A 19,850-nucleotide genomic window follows, 5' to 3' on the forward strand; every position below is an offset into this window, starting at 1 on the left:
TACTGAGATTATTTTGCAATATGGTCATTGTTTTAATATTCTGTTTAATTATTTAATTTTTTTGAGATGCTTTCTCAATATTTTGAGATATGATAATTATTTTAAGATGCTATTATTTTTAGAGGCTATTTCGTTATATTTAAAGCTCACCTTCCGCGAAAATCCGATTTTTCTTGTTTTTTGTGGAATACAGTAGGTCTCTCCGAGTTGAATGTGTACACCTGCACATTAAACTGTTTTGCAGCCCCCATTGTCTGCAGGAGCTAAGCAAAGAAATCCCCCCTCCCCCCCTCCCCCCCTCCGAAAAACGGGTGAATTTTGAATTATCTTTCTGCCTACGTAGGCAGAAACTCACAGACCAGCCCACCTTGGCTCGAGAAACTCCCAGAGGCGGAGCTGAAGCGACGCAACATCACCGCTCATCAGTTAGGAGGTGGGAGGCAGTGAGCGGCAGAGCGGTGGAGGGGCGTCGCAGTGCTCCTAGCCAATCAGATGAGAGATATTTGCATGCTGTTTGCATGTATGAGTATTCATGAGCAAAGCTGGAATCCGGTCATTTTGGACACACCCCTAAAACAGTCCATTAAAAAAAGAGCTATACAGAGACACCTGAGCACTTTTTTTTTTTACAAAAACGGCTCACATGTCATTCATTCATACTAGAGACCACAACTAGACATTTTAAAATGAAAGAAAAAACGACGGAAGGTGACCTTTAAGATTCTACATTTTTATTATGAAACGCTAGCTCATTGTTTTTAGATATCTTATTATTTCAATGTACTATTTCATTATACTGAGATGTATAGATAGGGCCATTATTTTGAGTTGCCATAATTGTTTTTTTACTTAATAAAAAAGAGATACTATCTCAACTTATTTTGGGATATGAAAAAAACAAAAACTAAAAATAAGACAGCATTTCAAAAAATGACTTTGTATTAAAAAAATCCACTTAATAATAAAAATATGTGTTGGACTGACGGTTTATAAGTGGTGGAAATAGCTGGTCTTAAAGGCTGTTTCTGCTGAAGTCAATCAAACCAGATTTAATCTCCATCTGCTGGGGAACTGGTGTTCCTCCCAGTCTGTGGTGATGAAGCATTCAGCTGTGTGTGTGATTCAGAGCTTCAGGGGTCAGCTCCATTTAATCACAATCAATTCTCTCATTTCAATCGAAAGATGAACGATGAGTTTCTGTGAAAGCGGAGAGATATTTTTCAATCTGCTTCCTAAATGTAATCCCTGTGTGGAGCCGGCTGCTCTCACAGCTGAACAGGTTACCTAATTTCATTCTCACCTGATAGTGATCGTCAGTGTGCTTCAATAATAGAACACATGCTTTTTGGAATTATAGCAGTGTGATGGCTATTCATACAGCCTCTGTTTTTTTAATTTAGATATATTCAGAATTGGGATGTGATCACAAAGGGAGGGATTATTCATACTCATCTATCTCTGCTGGGTTTGTGAGAGTGAGCAGCCACCAGGCCTGTGGCAGAGCATCAATAAACTCCAGAGTTTCCAAGAAGGAGACTGGAGTGCAGGTGTCACCCGCAGCGTCATGCATCAAACTGAGTTTACAAGAAAAAAAAATCAGAATTAGAGCACATTTGTCTTGTAAATGAAGGGAGAGTGCTTACACAAATACACAGCATATGGACAAAAGTGTTGGGAGACATAAACCTTCATTGCTTCTTCCAAAATCAAGGGTTTTTCAGAAAAAGACTTACACTGTTTTTGTTGGAGTAACTGTATATCCTGTCCAGGGAAGGATTTCCGCTTGATTCTGGAGCAATGCTGTGAGGATTTGATTGCATTCTGTGACAAAAAATGTTTGTAAAATCGGGGTTTTTTTTTAATACTTTTTTATATTTTTATTAGATTTATTAGGTTAGAGAGCTGGTGGCTGGAAACATAAATTAAGGACAGGGAACACAAGGTCCATGTTGATGAAAAAAGTTTAAGATGCATTTTGCTATGTAGCCATTAGAAGATAATGCTACATTAAGCATATTGAGAACATGAAGTAATATCCATAACCGGCAACAATAATAACATAAGTTAATGTTGTTTATTATTAATGAGCCAAATAAGCACCAAGAAAACACTCTTTAGACAATTCTACCACCAGTTTGGACTGTGGACCAGGAAGGTTGGGTCAATAGATTCCAGGAGGACAAATTCTGATCGTCTTCACTCTGCATGCTGCAGCCGAAATCAAGATTATTTAAGAGTCTTAAGCTGCCCAATGCAGCCTCAGCTTTCTGTTCTTGGCTTAAAAAAGGTAAAGGCGAAACCAGATGTGGAGCTGTGCTGTTACACCCCCATCCACCTCAAAGCTGGACTGCTACATTACAAAAGACAAAGTTTACAAACTAATGGAGAACTCCCTTTACTTCTCACCACCAGCTCACCAAAAAAAATTAAAGCCTGCTCAGGACCAACATAAATCTTCCTCAATTTCTTAGCAACTAAAGTCTCTAAGAAAACTCCAAACTCTTGCAGGTAAATATACTACAACCCATATATAAGTGCATCTCAAACTATTAGAATAGCATTAAAAAGTTATTTTATTTCAGTAACTTAGTTTAAAATGTAAAAACTCATTATGTAGACGTATCACACACAGTGATCTATTTTTAGCGTGTATTTCTTTTATTGTTGTTGATTATGGCTTACAGCCACTGAAAACCCAAAAACCAGTTTCTCAGAAAATGTAAATATTATATAAGACCAATTGGTTCTTTTAGCAGTGTGGGCAGTGTGCCAAGTCCTGCTGGAAAATGAAATCCGCATCTCCGTCAGCAGAGAGTAGCATGAAGCAGGGACATAGCAGCAAATTTTGGACCCTGTACACTTTCAATGTCAGTGGGCCCCTATTCATACCAGTTCACAGGAAATGTAAACAACAAAAAAAGGAAATCAGGATTTTTATGGTCCCCTTTCCCTTTTCTGGCCCTGGAACCAATTAGTCTTATATGATATTCAAATGTTCTGTGACACTGATGTTTGGGTTTTCATTGGCTGTAAGCCATAATCAACAATACAACAATTAACACTTTTAATATATCACTGTGTGTGTGTGTGTGTAATACATATCTATATGAGTTCCACATTTTGAACAATATTACTGAGATAAAATAACTGTGCAATGATGCACTCAGGGGTGATAGTGAAAAAAAATCCTGAGCCTGAACTTTTTTTCCTGTTCCAACGGGGTGAGGGGGGCACAACATACTGCATATGCGACGTAATGTAGGCATACATTTTGATACATTATTCAAACATTTAATAGTCTGTGTATGACCTTATTGTCAAGTGACACATTTTAGATGTTTTAATATTTGCCTTATGTCTATAGTGTTATTCACGAAAACAGATAATTTCCATCTTGGTATAGGACTTACGATTGACTGAAAGAAACTGGCCACGTTCGATTCTACCTGTTAAAACGAATACCAGCGTATGCGTTAAAAATGCATTCAAGGCTTGTGATGTTGCAGTATAGTTAGAAATTGAGGTGTGTATTGAACCACAATGCAACATTTCAACACCAGAATGCATTAACTCAAAGCTGCATATGCAGCAGCCATACCAAGACAGGTCAGTAGGGGGCAATACTACTCCAAAGTACAGTAACTACACTCTGTCTAAAATAGAGGAGGTGATTACCAATTAATTAAGCAATACTTTTTTAATGGAATAACATTACCTTTGTTTATAGACGACTATTTATCTGATCAATTCATATAAACCCAAGAGACACTTAACGTACCAGTGCCAAGAGAACAGCTCTACACTGCTGTGCCTCTGTGTGCTAATTCTTCAAGCTACAACTCGGAGATTAGCTTTCAGCTTCAGTTTCTATCCAGTAAATGAAAAGGAAGCACTAAGAGTGCATATATTTTTTTTTAAACATGATTATGCACGTTCTGCCCCCTTATGCCCTGCACACTCATTAAACCAAAATAACAATAATTTACAATTACTTTTCTTCTTCTCTAATATGCTTAACAATGTTTACGATTTTTTTAAGCATATAGATTAATTTAGCCTTTATTTTAAGCTTATAGCACTCTGTGCTTAACACACTCTACGAAGCCGACACACGTGCTGTTTCTATCAACAACTAACTTGAATTAGCTCCATACATCTGACTGTCCTTTGCATTGGACCAAATTTAGCTCACCTTATGTAATGTTCCTCCTCACTTCAGAAGGCTCCATTTTGCGGAGAGGAGGAGCGCATGTGTGAGTTCGGGTCGGAAATCGGGTCAGGCTCCGGCTGACAATCTAAACTCTACTGCTGTGGAAGCTTGAATGATGCGTTGAAAATCATTTATTTTTATTTTTGCAAATCCTGAAGACATCGCGAATAGAAAGCCTCCTGCTGACCGACGTCGGGAAGCGGAGATGCCTCTGTTTACCAGCCAAAAAATATCTTTAAAATGTGCACAGTAACTATTAGTTACTAGCTATATATTTTTAACATTTATAAGGATTTATAGTTATGCTTACTCCACGGACTTACTCCTAGATTAACAAAGGAGATTTGCCGTTTGCGAATTAGACAGATACACGTGATGCTTATTCTCACTCATTCTCTCTCACATCGTGAAAGCGCAGTTTTGGAAATAAAAAATGAGCAGAAAAAAAGCTCTTTGACTGAAGATAAATCTATTTTATTTCACTTCGCTATTATTTAACTGAAATTCGCTTTTATATTTGAAACAATCGGCTGCTCGTTTGGGCAGTTAATCGGACATCCTGCCCCTCTCACACTACACGACAAACGACGCATGATGAAGCTAAAATTCAGCCGATTATGAAATTCAGCAAAGCAAGGAGCATCACAAGCGGTGGCATTGACACTGCTGTATTGTTATAGTTAAATAATACAGTATTTAGATTTTGCGGGCCGTCTCTATCTGCAGCCTCGCCTGTATTGCGCTTCGGCTTCGGGACCCCCCGCCGCGCGATGCTGCGTCGTAAGAGCGCGCGATGCCGAGAGCGCGCATTGGTCCGCGGATGTCGTCAGCTGCTTCACTTCAAGTTATTGCGATCAAAGGAACGTAAATACAATCAGTTCCAGTCATGAATAAATGAAATAAACCTTTTACTGATGCAGGAGGACTGTCTCTGTGTTATCAACTGTAAAGCATTATATGCGTGTTAACCTAGAGTTTTGTTTATTGACTTAGTTCCAACTGTACGCTGTAAAAATGAGGAAAGAAAAAAAATAATAAAAAATATATGTATAATGGAATTAGGGACAGTTATAAATGGCTCACATGAGACCTGCTTTATGATGAATGATGACCTAAATCTGATTTAGATCTGTAACACTATATTAAATTATAATTGCTGGCCTAAAATAAAAATAATACAATGTTTTTAAAATGTTTATTTTAGAAAGGAATTTATATTGCAATTTTGATTAATCCGATCATTTATTCCAATATTAAATGTGTTTTAGATGTGACCAAATGTAATTGTAAGATGTAGGACAAATTATATCATCACTTTATCATCACATCATTTTTATTGAATTCATTTGTAAGCCTAATATAAATTAATGGGAGACTAAAACGGGTGTTTTTGAAAGTAATTTCTTTAAAGCCAGTTATAAAGAAAATATAACTGCTGAGCACCGTGCGCTCTCCCGACTGGACGTGTCTCGATGCGCGTTAAGTCCTACGAGTTATTTAGTTCTGCAATACCCGTCTTTCTTTCGCTTTTTATACAACTAAACTAGCACTGTCTTACAGTCTTTGTTTGGCTTTATATCTTGCTGTATTCTGAGGGAAATATTATAAAAATATTAACGGACATCGCGAGAGTAACTTTTAGCGCCCACTACCAGACGCGTGTGCACGCAAAAGAGAGTCGGATTCTGCCTGGGATTCAAAATTCGGCACACCTGTTATATATAATATGATTTAAATACATTTTAATTAAATTATATATCGCGCTTTTCATCAAACCCGTCCACTCAACTCAGAGCTCCACTTCAAATGCGCGATTCATGCTGGTACGCAGCTGCCCTGTACTAAGCTTTAAGTTTATTTGGGTGAGTAAAGCACGTGTGAAGCTCGTTAGCCCCTTAACAAAAATATATTAGACAAAAAAGCATGTTAACTTTTACTTCAGTAGCATTTTAGCAAAGTAAATGTACTTTTACTTAATTACAATTTGTAGTACTTTTTCCGCCTCTGCTTATTACAGTTAGGAAGTCGTAATGCGCAGAATTTAAGCTGCCACTGATATATCTGGGCCGTAACCAATTTTTTCAACTAACATGCCCGGAGGACTCGGAGCCCATGAGCGGCCAAGACAAGACCCGCCGGCGTCCTATTTCTGATTGGATGGAAGGCTTGCGTTGAGCTTTAAATGGTCTGCACACGTCAAAAAAAAAAAGGGGGGGGGGGGGGGGGCTTTTTCATAGGGGATGGGGAAAGCTTTTTTTTTTTTTTTACAGAGCCACGCTACGCCGGATTTCCGGCGCGGCGCCGGAACGCTATCACCCCTGTGCACTAGTATACTTGAATACAAGAATGCATTTTTATTTGAGGGACTTATCAAGACGTGCATTCTGATATGCTTTTCTGCTCTCCACAAAAGACTAAATATTGGTGAGTTACTTTACCCTCTAGTCTAGTCTAGTCTAGTCTAAGAGGAGGCTGTTGTGCTGAAATTTCCAGGCTATAAAGAGTTTCAGAAATCCTCAAACCAGCTTGTCTGGCACAAACAATCATGCAATGTTCTCAAGCACATTTATGTAAATGTTCAGACACATTTGGGTGATTAAATAACTACACAAATGTGTAAGTGTACAGGTCTGCCACACAAATAGTCAGTGCTCAATGCTACAAGTGCTCAGTGGGTACGCAATTAATCGATTGACTTAATTATCAATAATTTATTTACTTTTTTTTTGCCCAATGTTAAAAAAGTAATTAAAAACTCTTAAGCAAAGGGTTAGCATGGACATCACAGCCATTTACTCTCTGCTTTACCTCTGAGCCCATCTAATCCTCTTTTAAGTGTGTGACCACTCAAGACCATCCACTGTGTAATGCTTTTTACCTTCTGGACAAAAATACCTGTACAGGACATTTCTCCGGACATCCAGTTCACCTTCAGGCTTTCAGACTACAACTTGGACACTGCTGAGACGCTGCTGAGAGAACTGAGGGATTTTCTCCCTCCTGCAGGGCAAGAGTATTACCAAGACTCCAAGAGGTCAAGAATTAAGAGTGAAGCTCCAGTAGAGATTTGGTAGAACACGTCCTTGTAAACACTGCAGTTCAAGACAAGCCTCCTGCACTGGAATCACAGTACAATCTACTGGTGTGGAGAAAGTGTGCACAGTTTCAGGGCTGGCCTTCAGCTAATTTTGGTAGTCTTATTACTCAGACAGCTGATTCAACTCATCAGTTAATTACCAGAGTGGACAACTCATAAGCTTACCTGTAGATCAACCCTTCAGGACTGGAACTGTGCACCTGCTGAGTTGTGATTTACTGCAGGGGTGAGCAATCAGTCCTGGAGGGATGGATTTCTGCACAGTTTTGTGCCTTTCCTGCTCAAGCACACCTGATTCATCTGAGCTATTAATGGACTTTGGCTACTGTTGCCCACCCCGATTTAGAGGGACAGTTATTGTTATTGAGAGTCATTATTAATAATAAAATTAATTTGATAAACAAAAAACACCCAAGTGAAATATTCCAACAAAAATTCTTTATTTACAAAACCTCAGTAAAACCTACTGAGACCAATCCGCCATAACATACTGGGGTCAATCTACATAAAAAGACAGAGTAAATAAAATAAAACAAGCCAAAAGAGGGGGGTGTAGGGTAATGGGTCCAGATGAAACCAAAAATCTCCTTATATAGTCACTCCCATAACCGCTTCAGATCAGGTCAGCCACTGCAAGAAAAAAAAAGGACAAAATCATTTTTTTAAATCTAATAAGATCAATATTGTATATATATATATATATATATATATATATATATATATATATATATATATATATATATATATATATATATATATATATATATATTCAAACAGACCATAAATGTGGCATGCAAGTAATAAGAAGTAAACAGTAAGTGCATTATAACATACCGTTCATTGGCATTTCATCAATCTGTGTGGAGTAGTACTGCTCAATATCACGAAGAATACGGATATCGTCATTCTTCACAAAGTTGATCGCCACACCCTTACGGCCATAACGACCCGATCGTCCAATTCTGCAGAGAGAAATCAGCTCATTCCACTCAAGCTTACCAGAACTCATAGGTAGATCTTTCATTAAAATAAGATATTCGATTTGAAGTAAAGGGCCCAGCTTGGAAGTCATTCTCAGATTAAACACAGTTTTGATGCATAAGTTTGTTTTAGCCTACTAGTAACCAATAACTAACGTTGATATTTCACCAAAATGCTTTAAAAAGTTGCTCTTTGTTATAAAATTCTATATATTATTTAATAAATTATTTGTAATGCATTTTTCCGTTTATAGTTGTTTACTATAATATTATTTTATGAATAAACCATGTACTAAAAAAGAGAGTAAAGTAATAAAATAAATAACATAAGTAAAATGGTAGATGCTAGATTGGGCACTGTGTGTTCAGTAGTTTTTTTTTTTTCATACCTGTGGATGTACAACTCTCTGTTGTTGGGGAGATCATAGTTGATGATAAGTGAGACCTGAGGCACATCCAACCCTCTGGCCCACACATCTGTAGAAATCAGCACCCGGCTACAAACACACAGATTGAAAACATCACATAAATACATAAACTTACTAATTACAGACAACTAGTTCAATATTTTTTTATTTTAATTAAATTGTCACCCATACTCTGCATCCAAAAATATTCTATTCACTTTACTTCTCCCTTTCTTCTGGATATGCAGCTCATTTTAGTGACTATTTATGGATAAATGTTTTTTTCTCCACATTTTCTGATAAACTTAAATAAATAATGAATAAACCATTCAGTCAAATCCTCAACATTTAATCCGACATTTAGAGAGATATTAGACTTTAGTAATACTTGTTTTATAACAGACACAGCTAACAAAGAAAGGGTGGATCGTGTTTCAATTACCATATTAAATAATTCAGCCCCACAATGCAAATGTGGCCCCACCTAAATAGATCATTAACTTGTCAGGCTGGTTTTACCTCGCTCCAGATCGGAACTCCTTCATAATAGACTCTCTCTCTTTCTGTGGCATGTCTCCGTGCATAGAGGAAACGGTGAAGTTAGCCTCCCTCATCTTTTCAGTCAGCCAGTCCACCTAAATACAATGTAAAAATATATGTAGAAACATAAGTAAATGTAAACATTTAAAATAATGGACAAACCATTGATGAAAACATTTCCTCCTGAGACCTAGACTTTTTTTTTTTTTTTGCAAAAAACAATGTGGTGTAGTACAAATGATCCCTGTCATTTGGGATCAAAAGGTCCCAATTATTCCATAAATTAAATTTGACTAAAACTAGTTTCAAACATAAAATTGGATTAGAATTTTTATCTGGCCCATGTTTCTGTCAGAACTGGCTGTAGAAACTTTTGACTGGGATTCCCCTCATCTTGATTTGAATCCATTACATTTAATGTTGTCATATAACCACTAGATGGTGGGGGCAGTGTCTTCATATGAGCCCAAACAGTCCCTACAAAAATTAAGCATCATGCTGTAGAGAAGCAGAAATGTAAATGTCCTCATATGAGGACGCAGGGTCTCAAGAGGATATGACCAGTACCTGTTTGAGGAACTATCTAAATTTATAGGCAGTAACCTCAAATATGCATGGTTATGCAAATTCAGACACAATATTATTAATAAAAATGTCTGTCTGTATAGATCTATACATCAAACTACAGAAATCAGGGTTCATACATGTTTTAACCAAAAAAATTCCATGATTTTTCAGGACTTTTCCATGTCTTCAAGGCAAATTGTCATGATAATACAATCTTTAAAACATCGGTGCAGACATGAACAAAAAAAAAAAATAATCTAAAAACTATAATGAATGAATAATAAAGTGTGTCAGATCCTGAGAGCTCCGTTTGTATTGCTATATTACTAAACTCAATCTGAGCTGATGTCTTGTTGTTAAATGGAAACACGTTTGTAGATTGCAAAGACTTTACCAAAACTTTCTGGGTATTTTTTCCCCAAAACTAATCCAGGCCTGGAAACTGCTAGTTTCAAATTACAAAACTTTTCCAGTTTTTTTCATGACCGTACGAACCCTGAGAAATGTCCAATTTCATTTGCCTACTTCTATAAACTAAGTCAATTATAAACTGGGTTGTAATGTACAATTAACTTGGACTTTTTTGATGCAGTGAGTGTTAAAGGAGAACTCACCTTCCGTTTGGTGTTGCAGAAGATGACTGCTTGCGTGATGGTGAGTGTGTCGTACAGGTCACAAAGCGTATCAAACTTCCACTCTTCTCTCTCCACAGCCACAAAGAACTGCTTAATACCCTCCAGCGTCAACTCATCACTGCACACAACAAGAGCCAATTACATTTTATTCCTCCTCGGGGAAACGGGCGAAAAGTAAACAAACAATATAGCAGCCAAAAGGACTAACAAAACCAGTGTGATCACTCACAATAGATCACCAATTTCACTGATGCTCAGACATTAGTGTGTTATAACTTTATTTATTTAATTTTAACATGGATCAGCAAAACACACACACAAGGGATTGCAGAATAGTGAGTCACAAGAAACTGAGCTATTAAGAGAAACTGTTTCTTACCGCTTGACCAGAATGCGGATGGGGTCCGTCATGAACTTGTTGGTCATCTCCAGGATCTCGTGTGGAAGGGTGGCACTGATCAGAACCACCTGAGTGGCAGGAGGCAGGTACCTGTACACGTCATAGATCTGCTCCTTAAAACCTGCAATAAGAGGGATTTTACCATTTGAATTATGTGTCAACAAGACGCAACTACATCACTTCAGTTCATCCAATTGAACAATAAGTAGAACTGCTTTAGGTCAAAACGAATCATTACCTTTGTTAAGCATTTCATCAGCTTCATCCAGAACCAGCATCTTAATAGCACGGGTCCTCAGACTTCTCCTGCGGATCATATCTATGGAAAAGCAGCATGTGTTAATTACTTATATATAAATATATGTATTGCAAGCTGTTCTCTGTTTTTTAAACATCTGTAACCTATTAAGTATGTACATGCTAATTTATTTTAATAATTTATCCATGAAGAAAAAGAAGAAGAAAAAGACAAACTCACCGAACACTCTGCCAGGGGTTCCTGCCACCACATGCTGACCATAGTCCAGCTTCCTAATATCTTCACCTACGTTTGTTCCTCCAATACAGGCATGGCACTGCACGTTCATGTAGTCACCAAGCGCAAGAAGCACCTTTAAAAGAAAAGATCAGCACCATTAAGTACATTGCACAAGCCGTCTGAACAATGAAAATCAGCTGTGTTTCATATTATGTATGTTTACTGTACTGTAAACATAAAATTACCTTTTGGATTTGTCCGGCTAACTCTCTGGTCGGAGCCAAAATGAGTGCCTGGGTTTCACGCACCTACACACAGGAGGATTAATAGAAGTTAAATTAAGCAACTGAAACTTCACTAGGGTCTAACTTAGATAGACAACTACAATAAAGCATGCAGACAGATGCTCATTTACCTGAATGTCCAGACACTGCAGCACTGACACGCAAAATGTGGCCGTTTTACCAGTACCAGACTGTGACCTAAAAACAGAGCATATGAAGTTGGAGGCATCAGCTGAGACAGAAGTACGCTTTGAATTTGAAAAGCAGTTTATCTGTTGCATTAATAGGTAGTAAATAAGCTCATCAACTCACTGAGCAATCACGTCTCTTCCCTTGATTATTTGCTTGATGGCTCTCTGTTGGATTGCTGATGGTTTCTCAAAACCTAAGAAAAAAAGCAGAGGAACATACTTAAGAATTTAGATCACAAAAAAAAGATTAAGATTAAGTTAGAAGTCCTGCTAGCCTTCTTAAAATACTAAACTGAATTACTACAATCATAATATAATTATTGCAAAATATGCAATTAAACTACAATAACTGATAAAGTCCTCAAGGTCTAATCTTACAAAAGCATTAAATGTAACCAGGCAACATAACAGATGTAATGTTTTAAATGTACTGAAATATTTAATGTAACTCCACATAAAACAAATAAAGCCCCATGGTAGGTCATGTAATGTTCCTATATTTGACAAAACATGCAGTATAACAGCTCATATTGAGTATTGGGGTAAAGTATGTAAATATAAAGTTCCGTCAATTAAAAAATCTGATCTCTTGGTTTAATTAAAGCATCCTTTCTAAACTGAGAAAACTTTTTCTACCTTGATACTTAGCATCTCATAACCTTGGTACTGGAGACCCACTGTCCGGCAATTTTGAGTGCTTTCCCAATTCCCAACTACTCAGATCATTAAAAGCCAAACATTTATTAAAGTTGGTGTGACAAAGCAGAAAAAGCTCAACGCTGTGCAAGACTTAGGGGCCTTCAGGACCCGGGTAAATAGCTAAACACTAAGTACAATTAAGCAGTTCAACACTTATATTTCCTTACAGTTAAAAGCTATATTGTCCACGTAGTGATTGAAACTCGAAATTTCTGACTCAACTTACAATGTATCTGCTCATATTACGGTCAAATATCAGCATTTACTGAAATAAGCATTAGTGAAAAACAACAGGTCTGTGTCCCATTACATCTGGTGTAAAACTAACAGTAGTAACTATAGCCCTATTAAATATAATACTGTAGCTTGAAGGATAATTTTAATGCACATTGCAAACTGAACTAAATTTAATTTTTTAACTGGAGAAAGAAGGAATTTGTGGCTGATTTTAATACTGTAATGCCTCTAATGGCTTTAATAATAACATTGTAAATTGATTTTAAACTTGTGTCTAACTTGTGCAGTAGATCCTCTGAAAAATATATCTTTTGATTACTTTAACATTACGTTTTTAGGTGAATTCAGATTGTTTATGGAACTATTTAAAATATTTAGGTTTGTAAATGTAAAGGTCTATTGTTTACATTTTTCTGCTGTTTTTCTTCATACGTTGTGTAATTTTGTGGGACAAAGTAAACCCAATAGTAACAAAAGTCATAATTTAAGAAGTCTTAAGAAGTGTTTTATATGTACTCCTAACATTACAGTAACTCACAAACCTATATTAAAGCCCAGTCATGCAAAAAGTAATAATAATAAAAATGCCGTCAAATAATTAAATTTTTAGTCATACTGCCCAGCACTACCACACAATAGTACAAACTTGAATTAATTTAGTAAACAGCGCTCTCACAAACACGGCTAACGTTAGCTTAGCTTAGCTGTTTCACGCAGCTAACAACAGTAAAGCATGCTAGCTAGCTAACTAAGCTAGCTAGCCGGTAAATGTATTATTTAGCTAGGTTAGCTAAGCTAGTTAGCCAGATATCCTCCAACAACCTAACTAGCTAACCCAGCTACTAGCCGTCCTTCATACGGGTTTTTGATATTCTCCCCAGGCCTGTAAATTCAGGAGCGGCGGTGAGAGGGTGAGTTTGTGGCCAAGAGTGGAGCTCCGACCCGCGGCCTGTAGCGTTAGCCGGTTACCGTAAGCGTAGATGCCGCGGAGCAGGTCCTCCCGCAGGCCCATCGTATCAAACGTGGGAGTCACATCCACCTCCTCGCTCGTCTCAAACTCGATCTTCGTCATGTCTTCCTCCTTCAGGAGCCGCTTTCTGCCACCCGCGGGAGCCGCCGCCATGTCTGCGTGGTAAAACTGTAAACTCTAGCGGGAAGAAACCGGGTTAAATCGCGCTGATATCTCCGCGGAGCTGCTGGTGGAAAAAAGCGAGAGCACGGATGGCGCCTGTGTGCTGCGGAAGTGACGCACAAAACATGAGACAAGGGCCGTGTCATGGGTCGAGCCGAAACCGCGCCCAATAGGCGTACCTGTGCCCTCAGTAGGGCGCCTAACAAGTGTGGGACTGCCCCCTTAATCTGGGCCTATTTACAAAGGTGCGAAGTATAGATACTAGGGTTTAAAAATACTAGAAAAATAATAAAAAATAATAGAAGTTAAAGTATCAACTTAAGCTTTAAACTAATGTAAAAGTGTAAATATACTGCTTTTAAAACTACTAAAAAGTATAAAAGTAAAAGTAACGCACAGGGAAAAAATGGCATTAAGGATTCAATGATTTGTAAAAACTTCTGAAGAAGTTAAAGTACCAACTCAAGATTTTTACTCCAGTAAAAGTGTAAAAATACTGTTTTTAAAACTACTTAAAAGTATAAAATCATGGCATTAAGGATTCAAGGATTCAAGAAGACTTTTTTTCCATTCGCATCACATGTAACATGAGGTGGAGCAAAATTGTAATCTTACAATCCAGTTACACCCAAGAGCTGTTGTTATGTAGGTAAAATAAAATAAAATAAAATAAGAATAAAATGTAATATGAATGAAGCAGATAACAAGATAGATACACATAATGTAAAAGGAGAGTTGTAAAGTAGCAGCAACATGAAACAAGTGCAAGTTCATAAGGCATTTTTGCTTTAGAAGCATGAATGAATGTGAAAGAATAACAATAATATAAAGTGTGTCAGTTCGGGTAAAGGGCCAGTGTTGTTAAAATATGTAATTGTTCTTAAAGTGTCAGTGCAGTGTGTTGGCTAGGTGGTGTTTTAGAGTCTTACAGCTTTTGGAATAAAGCCTTAAGGACAAAGGCTTAGTTTGTACCACAGGAGCCTATACACATTTTTCTAAAAGCCATAATGACTATAAAGTTATATTAAAATGTTAATGTTGATAAATCTGGGATGCACTAGACTCCCTGTTTCAGATGCATATATGCCCATTAAAAAGAAATTTATTTTTTTATTACAATAAACATATTACAGAAGCCCAGTTGGAAAATTTAATATAAACCAATAAAGATTTGTGATGGTATATGTTTAGACTTCACATCCAACCACAATCATGGAGAGATTTATCTTTATAGGGTTTATATTGAACGATGAGAAACCAGAATGAAATCAAGCCTACAAGAAACAGGAGTGACAAGGCTGTTTTTAAAATGAGAGAAGAAAGTGCAGATAATTGTGTGAAAATGTAAGGAAGTAAAAAGTAATCAGAAAAATAATTACTCCAGTAGAGTAGACATAGCCAACATTTCCACTTAAGTGCAATTACAAAGTATTTGTACTTCCTTACTTAACATGTCTGCCTATTTATAGGAATTATCAACACTTATAATGAAAAGGCCACCTCACACTTTTAGTCTACAGAAGGGGGGACCATTCTGAAATAAAAAGTTGTTATATTTATAACCAAATGACAAAAGTAGCCTATGTGATTCTGTTTCATCAGGGTAGTGGTGGCCATCAATGTACACACTAAATTTAGCTGTATGCAGTTCATTCTAGTATTCTAAAATCTGCACCTTTAGTAGGCTTTGATTAGTAAGTAATCAAAAGTTAGAAAAAATGTCACAACCAGCAGTGCTGGTAAGTAATTTAAACCAGAGACCTAATTAATGAATTCATTAATAAATACATTGTTAAGGCAATACCTTTAGAACATAGTGCATTTAACTCCAGCGTTAAGTGTTACTGTCCACCACTGCTGTTTTTTGCCTCTTGATTACCCCTACTGAGTGTGGAATCCGTAACATGCCAGAATGCAGTGCACAAGTCTGTATTAATGTTTTTATTAATAAGGTCTCTGATGTAAATTACTGACCCCTACTACTATACGTTGAGAGGTATTTTGTCTTTTTAACACTTTGCTTGTGTTGACTTTGTTTTATTGAAACTTCTGGAACAAAATAAACCCTTCTACCCAATTGTGATAATAGTATTAATGTTAAATACAAGAAAATCTTGGCATTTTGATATCCATAATTCTCAAAATAATGACATGTAAAATGGGTATACCTAAAGGGTAAACCTTTATTACATTAGCATTTCGGGAGAATTTTCAAATACGCATACAACCCAAAGTCTACACTGATTATTTATTTAATCACAATTTTCCTATTAGAAGATTAGAAGAACACTTCCTATAGAAATGTTCAGAAATAGGAGAGGATTAATGAACATAAATTTAACATAACCTGAAACCTTAGTCTGGCTCTCCCTTTCCATGAATGTTATGGGGCCTGCCCAAATGAAAGCCATGTTTTAGATTGTGCTTGCTGCATTGACCAGTTTATTGTGTCAAACATATTAATTGTATTGTTCCGATTCTGTTGGCACCTTGCACCTTACAGTATCATATGGGCTGGATATAAGTATTTGTTAAACGTATGTAAGATGTTAAAGGCTTATAATCCCATTTCCACCATTACATCCATCAAAGACTGCAATTACAATTAGAAAGATTTAAATTGGTTATATTAGTGACATAAAAATATGAAAACAACGACTACTTCTTTACAAACAGGGACAGAAGAAGGTCTCAATCTAGTCTCAAACAATCTCTGATGCAGCTCATTCAGAGAGAATGTCTTAACCCAATTTTAACCCAACAGTCAGATGTACTCTGCAAGTTTGAGATAAACAGCTCTGCAGGTCTGGTGCAACTTGAAATATTGCTCAGTTAATTACTAGTCGTTTTATGTTAAATAGCACAGAAATATGCCACAGTCCAAAACAATAAAAGAAAATGCATACTTAATCAGTAAGTCCATAACTATTCCTAATTTTTCACTCCCTGCTTTTGTTGATGCAGAATAAACATTCAGAAAAGAAAGCCAACTCATTTATTGCGGGATGTTCCAACAAGCCACACAGGAGACAAGAAAACCAAATGACAACAGAGAGTCCAAGACATGGTGTTTTTAATGTCTTAATCTGTACAAAAACTACAGTCCAGCCTACTGGTCTTTCATCTCCTTCAGTCTCTTCATGGCAGACTTGACTGTGACGGCAGATGTCGTGCTGTAGAACAAAAATAAAGAGAATACTATATCAGTTACCAAATTACAGCAAAATTATGCTTAATTACTTAAAATGGTCATATTCTTACTTGAATGTCCAAGCACCTCCAGCTACAGTCTTCATGCAGGATGTGCAGTGCCAGATGCCGACAGCACGTCTCTTCATCTTGGTCTAAAAGTAGAAATCAGCAACAAATTAGAACTACTCATCTCGTTTAATCCTGTAAACTCTGCCAACATGTGGTATCTGATTAAGTCTTTCATTCATGAATCAAACACCATGGTCTGCTACAAAATAATAATGGATTAACTGTCAAGACTGGTCCTTAAAAAATATATTAACAGTACCCATGCCTAAACTACTGTTAATTCTTAAGTAGAAATATATTCAGACATGTTTCAGTTTAAAATTTACTGATTTTGTAATGAGCCTGAACCCAACTTTGTGATTGTGCTAAACCTACTGTACTACATAAGAAGTCTTCAGATCTTCAGTCTTTAGGTGGCAAGTTTGGAGTCAGAATTATTGCATTTAAAAAAAAAACAGTTACCTAGATTTAGGGCTCATTTGCTCAGAACATTAAAACACAAATATTAATCAGTGGGCTGTTTAAACATGTTTAAAATCATAAAAAAAGGCCAGTCACTATCCACAACTAAATCAGCTGTGTTGCCAGTGTTTTGAACAAATTATGGGGTACAATAAGAAACCTGGGATCAAACTTACTCTTTAACTAGAAATCAAGTTTTCTGAAAGTCACTTGTTATTGTACGTTTACTGTATAACAAAGCATAACTGCTACAGGTTAATCCAACTGTCACATTGTATAGACAATTCAGATGTGAATTAAAAAGACCAATTAACCATGACCACACAACTTACTGAAGACCCAAAAACATGCATTTACTAGAGTTCTTGTTCATGCCAGATAAAAACAGCCAGCAGCTTTTAGAACCAACACTTGCAAAATCCCAACATTTACTCCATTCCATGTTCACTCAACTGAAATGCTCAACCCAACCAAAACACTGGTTGCAAATTCTGATAAAATGCTTTACTGGTTTACTTAATTCAGTACTCACCTTGCCGCAGAAGTAGCAGGTATACTTGGCGTGCTGGCTGATTTCAATCTTTTTCACCATCTTCCTGAGGGAAGCACCATAACGGGTGCCATATTTTCCCACAATTCCCACCTTCTTGGTGCGCTTGGCCTGCAGAAAACACAAGGAGAAAGACAGGAAAAACAGTCAGTGATTTTAACTTAAGTCAGTGATCTATTTTCATTAACAAAAGTCTGGATACAAACGACTGAATATTGTCCTGAACATTTTCTACAAGAAAAAAAACCCCAGCATATTGTCATATTCATATTACATTCTGCTAAACCTTAAGCAGTTCAAGTCACTATCTACTACAATTATTTAAACTACCATAAACTAGGCCCGTCAATCACATTATCGACTTATTTTACCATAGACATACCTGAATAATTTTGGATAATGATACTCTATTTGTGGATTTGTGTTTGTTCACATACATCACATATCAGTGAACTGTATTAGACAGCCATTCAATTCCAGATCAATGCTTCCACATTCTTTCAATTATGTCAGTGGCATTAAAGTTGTCTTAAATTGACTAATAACGTTCATCACATTTTCTGGAATTATCTATTATCCTCCAAAATTGTTATGGTGACAGGCCTATGAACTACAGGTCACTGGTGATCCTACCAGCTAATAGTAATGCTGTACTCGACAGCCAACATGCTAAGCTAAATAACCTACGTACGTTTCCATTCTTAGTAAAGTTTATTCAGCTATTCTGAACATGCAAACTTCAGCTTACAAATACAAGCGCTTGTAGTTAAAGCTCACTAAACACCAATAGATAGTTAACGTTACCCAAAAGCTGTTAGCTTATCCAACTAAAACTGTATTATAGCGATCATAACAGTGACTGAACCTGTCCGGCTGGCTAATACTGTAAAACTACAAAACCTGTTCAATTATCCAGCCAAAAATAAAACACACTAGTATCTCAGAGTTGTTTAAAAGGGCTAAACTTATTGGTTTTTAATCCGGCGTCTTTACAGTCTCTACTTTACAGTCAGCTGAAGCCCCGCGAGCTCCTCTCTGTAGCCATTAGCTACCAGTAAAGGCACCGCTCTGACTGCTGTAAGTTTAAAGGGCAAAAACAACAAAAATATCATTCTTTATTAAGAACTAAGCGTGCGTAAGTCTTCCACACACTCTAATCATGAGTGCAGTTTAATAAAATAACTGATAAAAGGACGGATTGCGCAGATTAAAGAAGATTTTTCCATCGGGGTAAACTCACTCACCATTTTAGCAGGAGAGGTGCGAAGCCAAAGAGGGAGGTCAAACTGCGCATGCGCGATTTACCACCATCCGCGGCCTGGCATTCTGGGATACTGGAGGACCAACTGATCCAATTCTAACCCGAAAAAAACCCTAAATAATTCTAAATCATGTTTAAATGATTAAATAATATCCCATAAATAATAATATATGATTTATAATACTAATTATAATTAATAACTGCAAAGTATCATATTCATCATATTTATTTCCGCAAAGTATCATATTGATGAAGAAAATAAATTATATATATATATATTTTAGTTGAAGCAATATATATTACAAAAAGCCTTAGAATTGTTAATTATTACAAAAATACTACATTCATAAAAAGCTATTATGGATTTTTTTTACAAACAAATAGAAAAAAGAAGAAACATTGAAGCCTTTTGTGTCTATTGATTTCTTTCTTAATAATCTTGTATTCTTGTGGTAGTCT

General features: G+C 36.6%; 2 protein-coding genes across 2 annotated transcripts; both read right to left on the reverse strand.

The window, feature by feature from the left end:
- Window positions 1-7,730: 7,730 nt before the first annotated feature.
- Window positions 7,731-13,977, reverse strand: eif4a3 (eukaryotic translation initiation factor 4A3). The gene is made up of 12 exons (XM_007246115.4): window positions 13,695-13,977; window positions 11,911-11,983; window positions 11,730-11,796; window positions 11,560-11,622; window positions 11,315-11,447; window positions 11,075-11,155; window positions 10,816-10,957; window positions 10,416-10,554; window positions 9,214-9,329; window positions 8,677-8,784; window positions 8,142-8,269; window positions 7,731-7,937 (listed from the first exon to the last, which is right to left on the reverse strand). Exons 1-12 carry the CDS (start codon window positions 13,846-13,848, stop codon window positions 7,921-7,923), a joined length of 1,221 nt encoding a protein of 406 aa, XP_007246177.1. The 5' UTR covers window positions 13,849-13,977; the 3' UTR covers window positions 7,731-7,920.
- Window positions 13,978-16,913: 2,936 nt separating this feature from the next.
- Window positions 16,914-19,465, reverse strand: rpl37a (ribosomal protein L37a). The gene is made up of 4 exons (XM_007246114.4): window positions 19,375-19,465; window positions 18,113-18,241; window positions 17,119-17,201; window positions 16,914-17,030 (listed from the first exon to the last, which is right to left on the reverse strand). The coding sequence occupies exons 1-4, from the start codon at window positions 19,375-19,377 to the stop codon at window positions 16,967-16,969; spliced, it is 279 nt and encodes a 92-aa protein (XP_007246176.1). The 5' UTR covers window positions 19,378-19,465; the 3' UTR covers window positions 16,914-16,966.
- Between the last annotated feature and the right edge of the window lie 385 nt (window positions 19,466-19,850).

This window comes from Astyanax mexicanus, chromosome 16 (assembly GCF_023375975.1).
Source record: "Astyanax mexicanus isolate ESR-SI-001 chromosome 16, AstMex3_surface, whole genome shotgun sequence".
Taxonomy (NCBI): Eukaryota; Metazoa; Chordata; class Actinopteri; order Characiformes; family Acestrorhamphidae; genus Astyanax; species Astyanax mexicanus.